At 37.2% G+C, this 14,106-nt stretch overlaps 1 protein-coding gene across 1 annotated transcript in view; it reads right to left on the reverse strand.

Moving 5' to 3' along the window:
* Positions 1-14,106, reverse strand: part of NSF (N-ethylmaleimide sensitive factor, vesicle fusing ATPase) — a 145,849-nt gene that overhangs the window by 41,830 nt on the left and 89,913 nt on the right. The window contains exons 11-13 of the mRNA XM_053567778.1: positions 13,716-13,790; positions 13,310-13,497; positions 3,562-3,657 (exon numbers count right to left, since the gene is read on the reverse strand). Coding sequence (XP_053423753.1) covers positions 3,562-3,657; positions 13,310-13,497; positions 13,716-13,790 — 359 coding nt within the window. The remainder of the gene's footprint in view (positions 1-3,561; positions 3,658-13,309; positions 13,498-13,715; positions 13,791-14,106) is intronic.

The following is a 14,106-nucleotide window of genomic DNA, read 5'->3' on the forward strand; positions in this document are numbered from 1 at the left end:
GCTAGGCTAAGGCTATGGAACTCTAGCCTAGGCAACAGAGTGAGACTCTACTTCTAAAAACCAAACCAAACCAAACCAAGAAAGAGACAGAAATGAGCAGCTGTAAGCAAAGGGTTAGGAAAAGGAAAAAAAAGAATTACTATATATAATAATTTTATTTGTGTTCACTACTTTAGGGCTTAAATCAAATCCTTCATTTTCAATTTCTAATCTCAAAGATTATAACTCCCATTAACACAGTTGCCAAAAGTAGACAATAACATTAGTAATTACAATTGAATTGGATTTTCATAAGGCTAACAGGAGAATAAATAAGTAGGAAAACATAACCAATATATAAGTAAAGGTCACGTATCTGGAGAATGTAAACTTTTTAAAGATTATCACATTTCTTAAAAAGTCAAGTTTTGATAATCTGATGTATGGAGTAATTTTAATAGTTCTTAGAACTTACACCTCACAGAAAGTTAATTTTGTAATAATGCCTCTCAAACAGTATCCAGTGGTCTCATGTCCTATTACTTCAATACAAAAACACTTTCAGACCACTGTTTGGGTAGTGTCCATGCATACACTACAGTCTTTTGATTTCTGAGTCAAGAGGAAAAGTTCATATTCTTTAGACTGGATATGGCAAATTCAGTGGCCCTATAAAAAGTTATAAAGGAAGAACCTAATCAATCCTGGTTAAATGGTTGTCCTAGGAAATTTGTAGGTTGGCTGGCCTTTGTCTTTAATTGTTCCAGGTATATACTCCAAGTCGCATGGAAGAATATTTAAGATGCTTGAACTGTAATTATAATGGTGACTCTGGATGACTTTCTTACACATCCCTTCATTTCACTTTTTGCTTATACTCCAGACCTTTGGAAAAAAATAAAAGTAATTTTTGAGTTCTTACTTCCTCACAGCAAGATTACTTACCATTAAGAAAAGAATCTGAGAATTGCTTAGTAACTTTTTGAAAGTATTTATTTTATAGTTAAAAGTCATAATGGTCTTAAAAACAGGGCTAAAGCGGCCAGGCATGGTGGCTCACACCTGTAGTCCCAGTGCTGTGGGAGGCTGAGGCGGGTGGATTGCCCGAGCTCGGAGGTCCAAGACCAGTATGAGCAGGAGTGAGCCAGAGTGAAACCCCCGTCTCTACTAACATCAAAAATAGCCGGACGGCATCTGTAATCCCAGCTACTGGGAGGCAAAGGGAAAGAGAATCGCCAAAGGAAGAACAGTAAAAAAAAAAAAAAAGAAAAGAAACAAACAAAAAAACTTCAAATGAAGAAGAATGAACAAGCAAACTGAAATTAAAAATAAAAATTAAAAAAAAAAAAAACAACAAATGGGGCGGCGCCTGTGGCTCAGTCGGTAAGGCGCTGGCCCCATGTACCGAGGGTGGCGGGTTCAAACCCGTCCCCGGCCAAACTGCAACCAAAAAATAGCCGGGCGTTGTGGCGGGCGCCTGTAGTCCCAGCTGCTCAGGAGGCTGAGGCAAGAGAATCGCTTAAGCCCAGGAGTTGGAGGTTGCTGTGAACTGTGTGATGCCACGGCACTCTACCGAGGGCCATAAAGTGAGACTCTGTCTCTACAAAAAAAAAAAAAAAAAAAAAAAAAAAAAACACAAAAAAAACAGGGCTGGGCGGCACCTGTGGCTCAGTGAATAGGGCGCCGGCCCCATACACCGAGGGTGGCGGGTTCAAGCCCAGCCCCAGCCAAACTGCAACAACAACAACAAAAAAAATAGCTGGGCGTTGTGGTGGGCGCCTGTAGTCCCAGCTGCTCGGGAGGCCGAGGCAAGAGAATCATGTAAGCCCAAGAGCTGGAGGTTGCTGTGAGCAGTGTGATGCCACGGCACTCTACCAAGGGCAGTAAAGTGAGACTCTTATCTCTACCAAAAAAAATAAACAAACAGGGCTAAAGCAAATTGACTTTTGTCTCTAAAGGACATACTTGTGACAAATAATTATTGTCAGGAATACATAACAAATAGCTGATAAGCATATGAAAAGCTGCTCAACATCACTAATCTTTAGGGAAATGCAAATAAAACTATAAATTTCACCTTATACTCATGAGAAGGGCTACTACCAAAAAATAGAAAACAATAAGTGTTGGCAAGGACGTGAAGAAATCAGAACCTTTGTGCACTATCGGCAGGAATGTAAAATGGTATGGCCAGTGTGGAAATCATATGGTGGTTCTTCAAAAAATTAAAGATAGAATTACCATATTATTCAGCAATTCCACTTCTAGATATATACCCAAAAGAACAGAAAGGTCTTGAAGAGATATTTGTATAGCTATGTTGATAGCAGTTTTATTCACAATAGCTAAAATGTGGGAGGAACCCAAATGCCCACTGATGGATAAATGGATAAGCAAAATTTAGTATCTTCATACAATAGACTATTATTCAGCCTTAAAAAGAAAGAAAATTTTGACCTGTGCTGCAACATGGGATCAACCTTGAAGACACCATGCTAAGGGAAATAAGCCAGTCACAAAAAGACAAATACTGTATGATTCCACTTATAGGAGATACTTAGTTAAATTCAGAGATAGAAAGAACAGTGGCTGCCAGGGATTGTGGAGGAGGGAAAAATGGGGAGTCATGTAGCATTTCAGTTTTACAAGATGAAAAGAGTTCTGGAGGTGGATGGTGTTTATATAAAGTAAATACAGACTAACGACAACAGTGTGTCACGTATTAAAGATCAAGATTAATCTAATTTTATGTACCCAAGGCTCTTTAAGAACTGGGCTTTTCTATGATTTGTTTTTGTGCTAATATAGAACTCCAACCAATAGTTACTCAAATGTTAGTTGCTTTTTTTTTATAGGAAAATGGGCGGAGCCTGTGGCTCAAAGGAGTAGGGCGCCGACCCCATATGCCGGAGGTGGTGGGTTCAAACCCAGCCCCAGCCAAAATACTGCAAAAAAAAAAAAAAAAAAGAAAATGGGTTAATGACCTTATAATGTATTTTAAAGCTTCAAGTATGACTATTTTGACTATATTTTAAGAAAATTATTCCTTTTTTAAAAAAAAGTGTACTGAGGATAGTTAAGAATCTTAGAAACTACAGCAGTCAGAAAAACAAACGGTATAGAGCAAGAGAAAGGGATGCCTTGGAAAAGGATGGAGAAAGGAGAGAAAGAGAGAGAAGAAGATATGAAAGTTAATTTTAAATATAATAAGTGACATATGGAGGATGGACTGAATTTAGGTGTTTGTAGTTTGGGATTATATAAGAACTGATAAGAAAACTAATCCTACTTTAATATAAAGTAAAATCTAATAATTAGAAAGTCTCAAAATTGAATGAGCTGTCTTATAAGATGGTAAGCTCCTATTATGAGAAATGATTAGTTAAGTATCAGTTAATCATCCGGCCATTATGTTTACTGGATAGATGTTTCTTATATTGGACACGTTCAAGACTAAAATTTTCTCATTTTATAAAACTACGTATGATACACCCTTTTCTGGGTAAAATAATACTTATTACTCCTGAATTATTATTATCATTTTTTTGCCAACGTAATACATCACTCAATATTTGTACTCACTGGTTTGATATCATTCTCCAAAGAAGCAAGGAAGTCTCCTCTTGTTACCTGCAGGCTCTCTGCTTTCTCCATGTCCACTTCCACTTTAGTACTGGCCTAGGTAGAAATGAAAACAAAATTCAAGGATTTCTCAGATTTAAGTATATTTAAGAATATTTTCAGCCTAAGAACATAACACCTGAGGATTAAAAGGTATGTTCTTACAGATTAAAAACTCAAGTATTCGCAAATCATATACTAAATATATAAGGGATTAGTATCCAGAATCTATAGAGAACTTGTATAATTCAAAAACAAAACAAACAAATAAAAAAAAGCAAACCCAATTAAAAATGGGCACAGGAATTGGACATTTCTACAAAGATGTACAAATGGCTTTAAATAAGAACATGATCTGTGATGCTCAATATCACAGATCTTTAGGGAAATACAAATCAAAGCTATTAAGTAAATTTCACCTCATACCATTAGAAGGACTAGTACCAAAAAAAAAAAAAAATTATAGAGAATAGTAAGTGTTGGTGAGGATGTACAAAATCAGAACCCTTGTATACCGTTAGAAGGAATATAAATGGCACAGCCAATGTGGAAATCAGTATGGTGGTTTCTCAAAAAAAAAAAAAAAAATAGAATTACCATATGATTCAGCAATTCCACTTCTGGGTATATAACCCCCCAAACTGAAAATAGGTTCTTTTTTTTTTTTTTGAGATAGAGTCTCGCTATGCTGCCCTCGGTAGAGTGCCGTAGTATCACAGCTCACAGCAACCTCAAACTCTAGGGCTTAAGCGATTCTCTTGCCTCAGCTTCTGTCTAGCTGGGACTGTAGGTGCCGGCCACAACACCAAGCTATTTTTTTGTTGCAGTTGTCACTGTTGTTTAACAGGCCCAGGCTGGGCTAGAACCCACCAGCCGGCACCCTACCCAATGAGCTCCGGGTTCCAAATGCCTACCAATGGATGAATGGACAAGCAAAATTTAATATTTATATACCAGAGACTATTATTCAGCCTTAAAAAGGAAGGAAAATTTGACAGATGCTGTAACACTGATCAACCTTGAAGACATCATACTAAATGAAATAAGCCATTCACAAAAAGACATCTATAATTCCACCTACATAAAGTACTTAGTACGGTCAAATTCATTCTAAATGGTCAAATTTAGAATGTTGGCTACCAGGAGTTGGAGAGAGGAGGAAATGGGGAGGCACTGTTCACGGGTATAGAGTTTCAGTCTTACAAGATGAAAACAGTTTTGGAGACGGATAGTGATAATGGTTATAACAAGGTTATGAATGTATTTAATACCATTGAACTACACACTTAAAAATGGTTATGATGGTAAATTTACGTCATATGTAATTTTAATACAATTTAAAAACTGGAAAAAATAAACAAAATAGGTCTCTCAAATTCACAAATATATAAACCCTTTGTCTGAACAACTCTATTTCTAGGAATTTATCCCCTAAATATATTCACAGATTACCGTTATGTATACAAGGAAATTATTATTGTAATTTGTAATAACAAATGACTGGAAGCATATTAAACGTCCAAGGGGGGCCAGTTAAATGAATTATAACCCATCTGTACCAAAGAACGCTGTATAGCCATTTCTGTAAAAAATGAGGCATGGCTAAGAGAAAATATTTACAAGGATAAGAATAGTGAAAAATACATACAAAAAGAAAATACATATAGAGGATAAGAATGATGGTTTTCAACCTTAGCTGTGCATCAGAATAACCTATATTCAGATATATTGATGCCCAGCCCTACTGCCTCAGAATTTTGGTTTAACAGGTCCATTAGAGGGCCCGGGTCCTGTTTAAAAAGCACCACAGGTGATTCTGATACAGGATCGGGTTTAACAACCATTACTTTAGGACAGTGGTTTTCAACCTTCCTAATGCCACGGCCCTTTCATACAGTTCCTGTGGGTGATGACCCACATGCTGAGAACCACTGCTCCAGGAGATCAGGAACCTACAACTTTGTACTCATGCTTTGTATTTGAGAATTTATGTGCCAACTCCAAATATTCTGCTTACTGCACCTGGAGCTAACATTTAGACATCTGGAGAAGCATTAGGCCTTTATCAGCACTTGGAGCTGCCTAGACCTGATGAGTGATTAAGATACCAACACATTTTTTAGTGCAACTGGGCTGACTACCAATAGCACAATGTAAGAGAGTCTAATTTTTAAATTAGTATCATTACTTTAAAAAAAAAAAGGCATCTCCCAAAAATGATGACTATAAAAATATGCTAAGTAAATATCAATCATCTGTCAATTATTATGAGTCATGTTCCTTTAGTAACAGACTGCTGAGACAAAGGAAAAAACAGACTTGAAAAAAAAAGGCAGCCTGTAAGATAAAAGACCCATGTCAGAAAACTGGATCAAGATGGCAAACACAACACGTTTAGGTATCTCTCTTCCTGCCCCAAATTCCATGAAATGACAGAAAGTGAGAAAGAAAGGTTAAAAAGCATGGGAGATATACCCAGAAGTTTTAACACTGGTCTAACAGGAATCTCAGAAGGAACAAAAAGAATAAGAGAGAAGAAACAACAGACGACTGAAGAGAAAAACATTTTCCACAGCTGAGGCAAGTTTTGTCATTGCAGTTTTAAGGGTTCAGTGAGTGATCAGAATAAATGAAATTCAGATGTATGTAGCTTATATCTACACCCACTGCTGTAAACCTGCAGAGCAGCAGAGATGAAAAGAAGTCCTAGAACCTTTCTGAGAGACAAAAACAGGTTGTCTGCAAAGAAATCAGAGTAAGACTGGAATGACAACTCTTATTGGCAACACTAGAAACTGGAAGATGACGACACCGGGTCCTCAAAAATATATCTGAAGAGCTACCCTAGAAAATGACTCTGTTACATAAATAGGAGGGACAGGAGAGTACTTTCACAATAGCCACAATAATCTGTATATTAAATAGATCATTTACTCATTCATTTATTATATTACTGAGTGCCTACCATATAACAAGCACTGCTAAAGACACAGCAGGACATAAAATAGAAAAAGGTCCCTGTCTTCATAGATCTTCCACCTTAAATTATGTAAGAGGCTAGAAAATACTGTGCATTTGTCCAAAATAATGAAGACAATTCACATGTACTGACATGGAAAGCTACGCAAGACATATTGGCAAGGAAAAAATGTCACTGCAGTTTAAAGGTTCAGTGAGTGATCAACATAAATGAAAAGAAAGTTACATATATCTACACTGCTGTAAAATTTGTAAAGTTTAGTATGACTCCTTTTGTAAAAAGAGCACAATATACATGAATGTAAATGTAAAGAAAACAGACTACAAAGGTACATCCCAAATGTTGGCTAATTTTGGATGTGGGAAAAAAAAGGGGTGTTGGACACAACCTTTCTCATTTTTCCCTTATGTTTGGCATTTCTGAATCTTTCACAAAAAGAATATGCTCATGTATGACTTCTATACTTTTAAAAAGAGAGAAAATATAGCCGGGTATTGTGGCGGGCGCCTGTAGTCCCAGCTGCTCAGGAGGCTGAGGCAAGAGAATCGCGTAAGCCCAGGAGTTGGAGGTTGCTGTGAGCTGTGTGAGGCCACAGCACTTTACAGAGGGCATAAAGTGAGACTCTGTCTCTACAAAAAAAAAAAAATAAGAGAGAGAAAATAATAAGTAACTTTTTTTTTTTTGAGACAGAATCTCAAGTTGTCGCCCTGGGTAGAATGCTGTGGTGTCACAGCTCACAGCAACCTCAAACTCCTGGGCATAAACGATTCTCTTGCCTCAGCCTCCCAAGTAGCTGGGACTACAGGCGCCCACCACAACGCCCGGCTATATATTTTTGTTGTTGTTGTTGCAGTTGTCATTGTTGCCTTAGCTGGCCCAGGCTGGGTTCGAACCTGCTAGCCTTGGTGTATGTGGCTGGCAGACTGAGCTATGTACGCTGCCAATAAGTAATATTTAATGAAACAACTATTTTACTTAATAGAACAATTAACATTTAAATTATTAATCAAACTTTCATTGGCACCTGTTAGGCATTTAATAAATATTAATTACATTTATTTGGCATTTCTAAGATTTAAAAAAGGAAATGATGTTACAGGAAACAAGCATTTCCATCAAATAATCTGTAGTTCTTTCTAGTTTATAAAGCATGTTCATATACGTTACTTCATTTTATCCTTACACAAATCTGGAGGTTTTCCGAAATCACTAAGGGTAGATTTTTCTTCCTCAGTCCCCTTATAAAAAGGGCTGAACTCTGATTACAACCGCCTGTAATCCCAGCACTGTGGGAGGCTGAGGAGGGAGAATCGCTTGAGCTCAGGAGTTCGAGACTCGCCTGAGCGACAGTGAGACCCCGACTCGTGAAAAAAACGGAAAAACCCAGCCGGGTGCCGCGGCGAGCGCCTGTAATCCCAGTGGCTTCTGGAGGCTGAGGCAGCGGGGTGCCCGCAGCCCGAGTCTGAGGTTGCAGTGAGCTACCGCGCCCACTGCACTCTGCTCAGGGGCGTAAGGTGGGACCCTGTCTCAACAAAAAAAAAAAACTTTTTCATACACCTAAAAGCATTCTAAAAAGTACAAATTCTCAGGAAAAAGTGAAGAAGCAAGCTCTGATAAAATCACTCTAAAACACTAATGATGTTACCAGTCTCATTTTAAATGTCCTTTGCCTACATTATCCCTAAACCCATTTGAATTCGAATGATGGAAAGATATAGCAATACGAAAGAAAAAGCCTGTCCATCTTTTAATGTTTGCCAGAAAATATGACAGATTTCAGAACTGAAGCTGGTATGAAACTTGTCTTTAATTATTAAGAAAGGAATCATCCAATGAATTAAAAGCAAATGAAGATGGCCAGGGGACAGAGGTATTTTAGAACAAGCTATTTTCAGGCACTCTTGGAAAGTTCTAATGTAACTTTAGAAGTTACATTACTGTAAGCCACCAATATTCCAATTGTAAATTATTCCTACTTGTTCATTAAAATAAATTTTCAAAGGACTTCTCTTAGCCAACTTTTAGCATTTTATCAAAATTTGTAAAATCTTATTTTCAAGTCTACAATTCTGAATTTTTACTCATTCAGAAAACCTTTTCTCATTTGTTTGAATTAATATGATTTTTTTCTGCCTTTTATTTATAACAGTTAATCAATATAGAAGAGGCAGCATCTTTCAGCTTATACCTGCAGAAACTAATAAACTTGTATTTCAACACTAGCAAATATCAAGTGGTCACTCTTAAATTTCATAACCTTTTAAACCTGACCTTTCAAAGTTCTTATCATTCCTCTTAAATTAAGGGTACAGTGACCTTAATCAATCAAAAATTCTACAGAAAATTAGCAATAATTTTATTGAAATTCTGCAAATATAACTCAGAGCTTCAATTCAGTAGGAAGTATGTGTTTGTGTGTCTTCAATCTCTTTACAACAGATTAGAGAAGAAATTTTGGTTATGAATCTTCTCTACCTGAAGGAGAAATTCCTTTCAAGAGAAAAACAACCAAATGTCACATGAATTTCAGTTGACCGCAAACATGGGTTCAAATACAAATGACATGAACATCAGGTGTTTATGACCAGATTTTCCACTTGTTTCAGAAAACCTGAAAAAAACAGTTTAACAGGGAAGACTGGTTTAGTTCATCTGTCTAAAATCTTTCTTTCTTTAGGCCTAAATATTTTGAAAGGGAAGCAAAATAACAGTGATGATAGCTTTTTATAATATGAAGAAAGAATATCAGCAAACAGCTGAATGTTTTAAAGTTCTATAACAACCTGTAATCATAAATTTCAAATTAAATAATTATTCCTCAATCACCACTTTGTAGTTATAAACTGCTACACCAATGGGAAGACTAAAACTATCTTTTGTTCAGCTGATGGGGAGGCTTGTTAGAAAAAGAGTGCTTCAAGAAAGACCTCTGATAAGGTGGATTTTTTTAAATGCAGGAAAGGAAACAAATGTTAACAATATATCTTTTGGTACAAAGGGTGTTGATCAAAATCAATATGTAACACCTGAAGCTTAAAGAGAATTTAGCCATATGGAAAAAATGGGGGAAATAATGCTAATTACTTGAACTACATCTTTCTTGTAAATCTCTCATAGAAGTGGTAAGGAAATAAAATGGTCTCCTCTCCCCCTTGATTGGTCAGAAAGTGAAAGGAATGTAATATATAACCACACCTTCTGACTACAAAATCTTCCATTTTCCCACCATTCCTTATTACTTCAGATGTTGATAAATGGAATATATGCTTGAAGAAAGTATGTTTCTTAGTGAGACCATGGCTTAGAGGGATATATGGGTTAGGATTACTATAGTAAAAATGAAAAATCACTAAGTAACAGAAAATCCCATAGCCAATGCTTTGAAAAAATCTGATAACTAGTAAACTAGTCATTGTAGATTATATCAAGGCTGACTGCAGAGGCTCATGCCTGTAATCCTAATACTTCAGGAAGATAAGGCAGGAGGATCACAGGAGTTTGAGACCAGTCTGGGCAACATTTGCGCTATTGCTTGTGTCTGTCATCCTCCTACTTAGAAGGCTGAGGCTGGAAGATTGTAAGCTCAGGAGTTTGAGGTAACAGTGAGCTATGATCACACCACTGCTCTCGAGCCTGAGAGCAAAACCCTGTCCCTTAAAAAAAAGGTGCTTTAAGAGGGACTTTACCTAACAATTGCAATCAGTGTAACCTGGCTTATTGTACCCTCAATGAATCCCCAACAATAAAAAAAAAAAAGAAGAAAAAAAAAAAAAAAAAAAAAAGGTGCTTCATGTGGTCTGAGATGAAAGATGAAAGTATAGTACAGAGCAAGTTTTACATCATTTACATACATTTTTTTAAACATCACCATCACTTCTTACTAAGACATTTTTTATAACAAGGAGGAAGAAGAAAAAACAGTCTCTAGGCAGCACCCATAGCTCAGTGAGAAGGGCGCCGGCCACATACACTGAGGCTAGTGGGTTTGAACCTGGGCTGGACCAGTGAAAAACAATTGACAACTGCAACAACAACAACAAAAAATAGCCAGGTGTTGTGGTGGGCGCCTGTAGTCCCAGCTACGTGGGAGGCTGAGGTAAGAGAATTGTTTAAGCCCAAGATTTTGAGGTTGCTGTGAGCTGTGACACCATAGCACTCTACCCAGAGTGATAGGTTGAGACTCTGTCTAAAAAAAAAAAACAACAGTCTCTAATGGATCCATTCTATAAAAGACCCAATATTAAGTTCCCACACTATGCAAACCTTAGTTATTTCTGAGCTAGGACAAAGCCATATTTATTAAGTAGGGAAATTATGACTTAGATATGTAGTTTGATTAAGAATGTAAGTTCATTCATTAAAAAATATTTACTGAACACCCACCATTTTGTGTGCCATGCTCAGTATTTTGACTTATTTAGGATACTGTAGTGTATTTCAGAGACTGTTAAGATATGGACTTAAAGTCTAGAATAGAGATCAGCAAACTTTGTTTGTAAATGGTCAGATAGTAATTTCAGGCTTTGTGGGCCATGCAGTTCCTGTTGAAAATACTCAACTCTGCCACTGTCGTACAATAGCAGTCATAGACAATATATAACTTATATTCCCCAAAAAACTTGATTTATAAAAACTATAAATAGGTGATTGGCTATATTTGGCCCTTGGGCCATTGTTTGCTGACTCCTCTTCTAGAACCAGCAATAGGATGTATCTGCATAGATATCCTAACAGCCTAACTGTTTAGGCTTTTATAATTTCCTGCCTGAACTGTTATATAAATTCCCCTCTCTTGTGTTACCAACTCCACTCCCCTAAATACTCGACACAGCTGCCAGAGTGATCTTATGTTTTAACACTATGTCACTGCTATTCTTAAAACTCTTCAATGGCTTAGCACCACTCACAGAAAAAAAAGTCCATACTTCTTAGCAGAGAATAAAAGGCTCTTTGTGTTCTATCCCTGCTTAACTCCCTGACTTATCCCCACAATGTCTTTCTCTACCACCCCTCCCCTAACTTCTATGCTGAAGCAATGTTAAATTACTCCAACACACCACACTATTTTATTCCTCTGTTCCTTTGCGTATGTTGTTTCTTCTACCCAAAATGCCCTACCCCACCTGGAGACACTCATATCCATGCAGAAAATTCCTCTGTGAAGATTTCTCTTGCCCCACAAGTTGACCACATCTGACACGGTTTCGCTTCCTACCTTACAAGTACTTTCTATCATTGCACGTGGAGGATTAGACAGTGAGTGAGTTTAAGGGCAGGCAGTTTACTTTTTTGCAGTTGTGTATTAACTTCTAGCATAGTGTCTGTACAGTAGGTGCTGAATAAATCTATTCTGAACCACAGGTTCCATATGTGATACATTGTTATTTCAAGAAGGAAAGCAGCACATCACTCCTAAAAGGGAAAATAAGAAGAGGTTTGACGTGGCAGGTAATGAAGACAGGTAACACAAAGGCTGAAGATCCTCAATGAAGCAAAGACAAACAAAATACCACACTAAAGCAGACAGACTGAAAAATAATGTCTGATGATCAGTGAGTATTTCAGTTTGGCTGAAGTGTATGGAGAGTAACCGGGACTATAGTTAGAAAGGCCAGTGAGGGTCAGATCTAGAGGATCTAAAAGACCAAGGTAACTTTATATTTGTTCTGTAAACAGTGGGGAGTCATTGAAAATGTCTGAATGGTAGAATCATATGCAACAGGAAGGTTAATCAAAGAGCAGATGGGTGATGGCACTGGGAACTGAACGGTATTGCCAAGACAGAATGGACAGAATTTGACAGATGACTTGATGGAGGACACAGAGGAGTGGCAGGAATCAAACATAATCCTGAAGTTTTAAGCCTAGGAAATTGGGATAATATAGGGAAATAGGAGCAGGAAGGAATTAAGTAAAAGTCAGTGAATTTGGTGTTGGAATATTAAATTTGAGACCTGATAAAACATCCAGGTGGGGGTATTTAGCATGAAACTGAAAATGGGAGACTGATAGTTTTAAGAGCTGAGATATACATCTGGGAGTTTGCTACTTTCAGGGAATAACTAAAACCTGAGAAGAAGACATGGTAAAAGACCAAGCACGTGCCAAGGAGAAATATAACATTATTGTAATCATAACATTATTGCACCAACATTATCGTACTAAATTGAAAACGTGTTCATTTCCCTGACTCCAAACTTCCTGAGAGAAGTCATGAGTATCTTTGTGTATCTTTGAAAAAGAGCAAGTTTTGGGCGGCACCTGTGGCTCAAGGAGTAGGGCGCCAGTCCCATATGCTGGAGGTGTGGAGGTGGTGGGTTCAACCCAGCTCCGGCCAAAAAAAGAAAAAGAGCAAGTTTTCAGTATATTTGCTGAATGATAACTCTGTCTAGTACATAGAAATCCAACTTCCTATGACATATTACAACTTAACACAGTGCAAAGATTAAAACAACACTTCTTTAAGAATCTTCCCTTCGCATATCTGTGTAGATGGAGACAACCTAAGGTTTATGAGTCTGTGATGCGGTGGATGCTAATATTATCTTTCCTTCTGCTCCTCTGAAGATTTAAAATTTGACGATTAATTCTTACTCCTTTTACCATTTCTTAATTATCAAAAGTCAGTAATACTCTAGCCCCTGGCATGCTTGAAAGGAAAGAGAAAGAATATTGGTGTGGTATTTATAGGGCTGTAAACTCTTAACCTCTTTAGTTGAATTTCCTGACCTTTATGTGTCTGTTCATAGCAGTAGACTGTGCTGCTCGCACCAGACCCTCCAGTTCAGCACCACTGAAATTCTTGGTCTCCACGGCAAGTTCTTTAATGTCTACATCAGCAGAGAGTAACTGATGCCCTCTCATCCTTGCTGTGTGGATGTGAAGGATCTGTAGTCGACCCTTCTCATCTGGCAAGCCTGATAAAATTAAAAATAAACAGACATTTTCCTAGTCTTGAAAACTACATCAGAGGAGATTATTGTAATCCTAATGCTTTTCTTACTCAAGCATGTAAACATGGCTTCTCATGATATAAATATTTTCTAACAAACATTAAGTCATATGACATTGTTCCTGTTAATAAACTCTAAATGCCACATCTGCATGCACATTGATCAGTGACAGATCTGCTCACCTATCTCCATTTTAACTTCCAGTCTTCCAGGTCGAAGGAGAGCCTCATCTATCAGATCTGGTCTGTTGGTCATTCCTGAACACAGATGTTAAAAGAAAACAACAAACAAAAAAATGATGGGAGTTCAAAATTAAGATAAAATGTCTCTTTAGCATATGTAAGAATAACAATTTCCCTAACAAGCTAAGAGGACATTTTACAAAAGTCAAATAGGTAACCAAATTATTCTAAGTCTAACTCTTTGCTGATATCATCCTATACCTGGAAAATCCCAGAACTCATCTATAAAACTCTTAGAAGTGATCAAGGAATACAGCAGCATCTCAGGATCAAAATCAATACTTACAAATCAGTAGCTTTTATATATACCAACAATAGTCAAGCTGAAAAT

This window comes from Nycticebus coucang, chromosome 18, assembly GCF_027406575.1.
Source record: "Nycticebus coucang isolate mNycCou1 chromosome 18, mNycCou1.pri, whole genome shotgun sequence".
Taxonomy (NCBI): domain Eukaryota; kingdom Metazoa; phylum Chordata; class Mammalia; order Primates; family Lorisidae; genus Nycticebus; species Nycticebus coucang.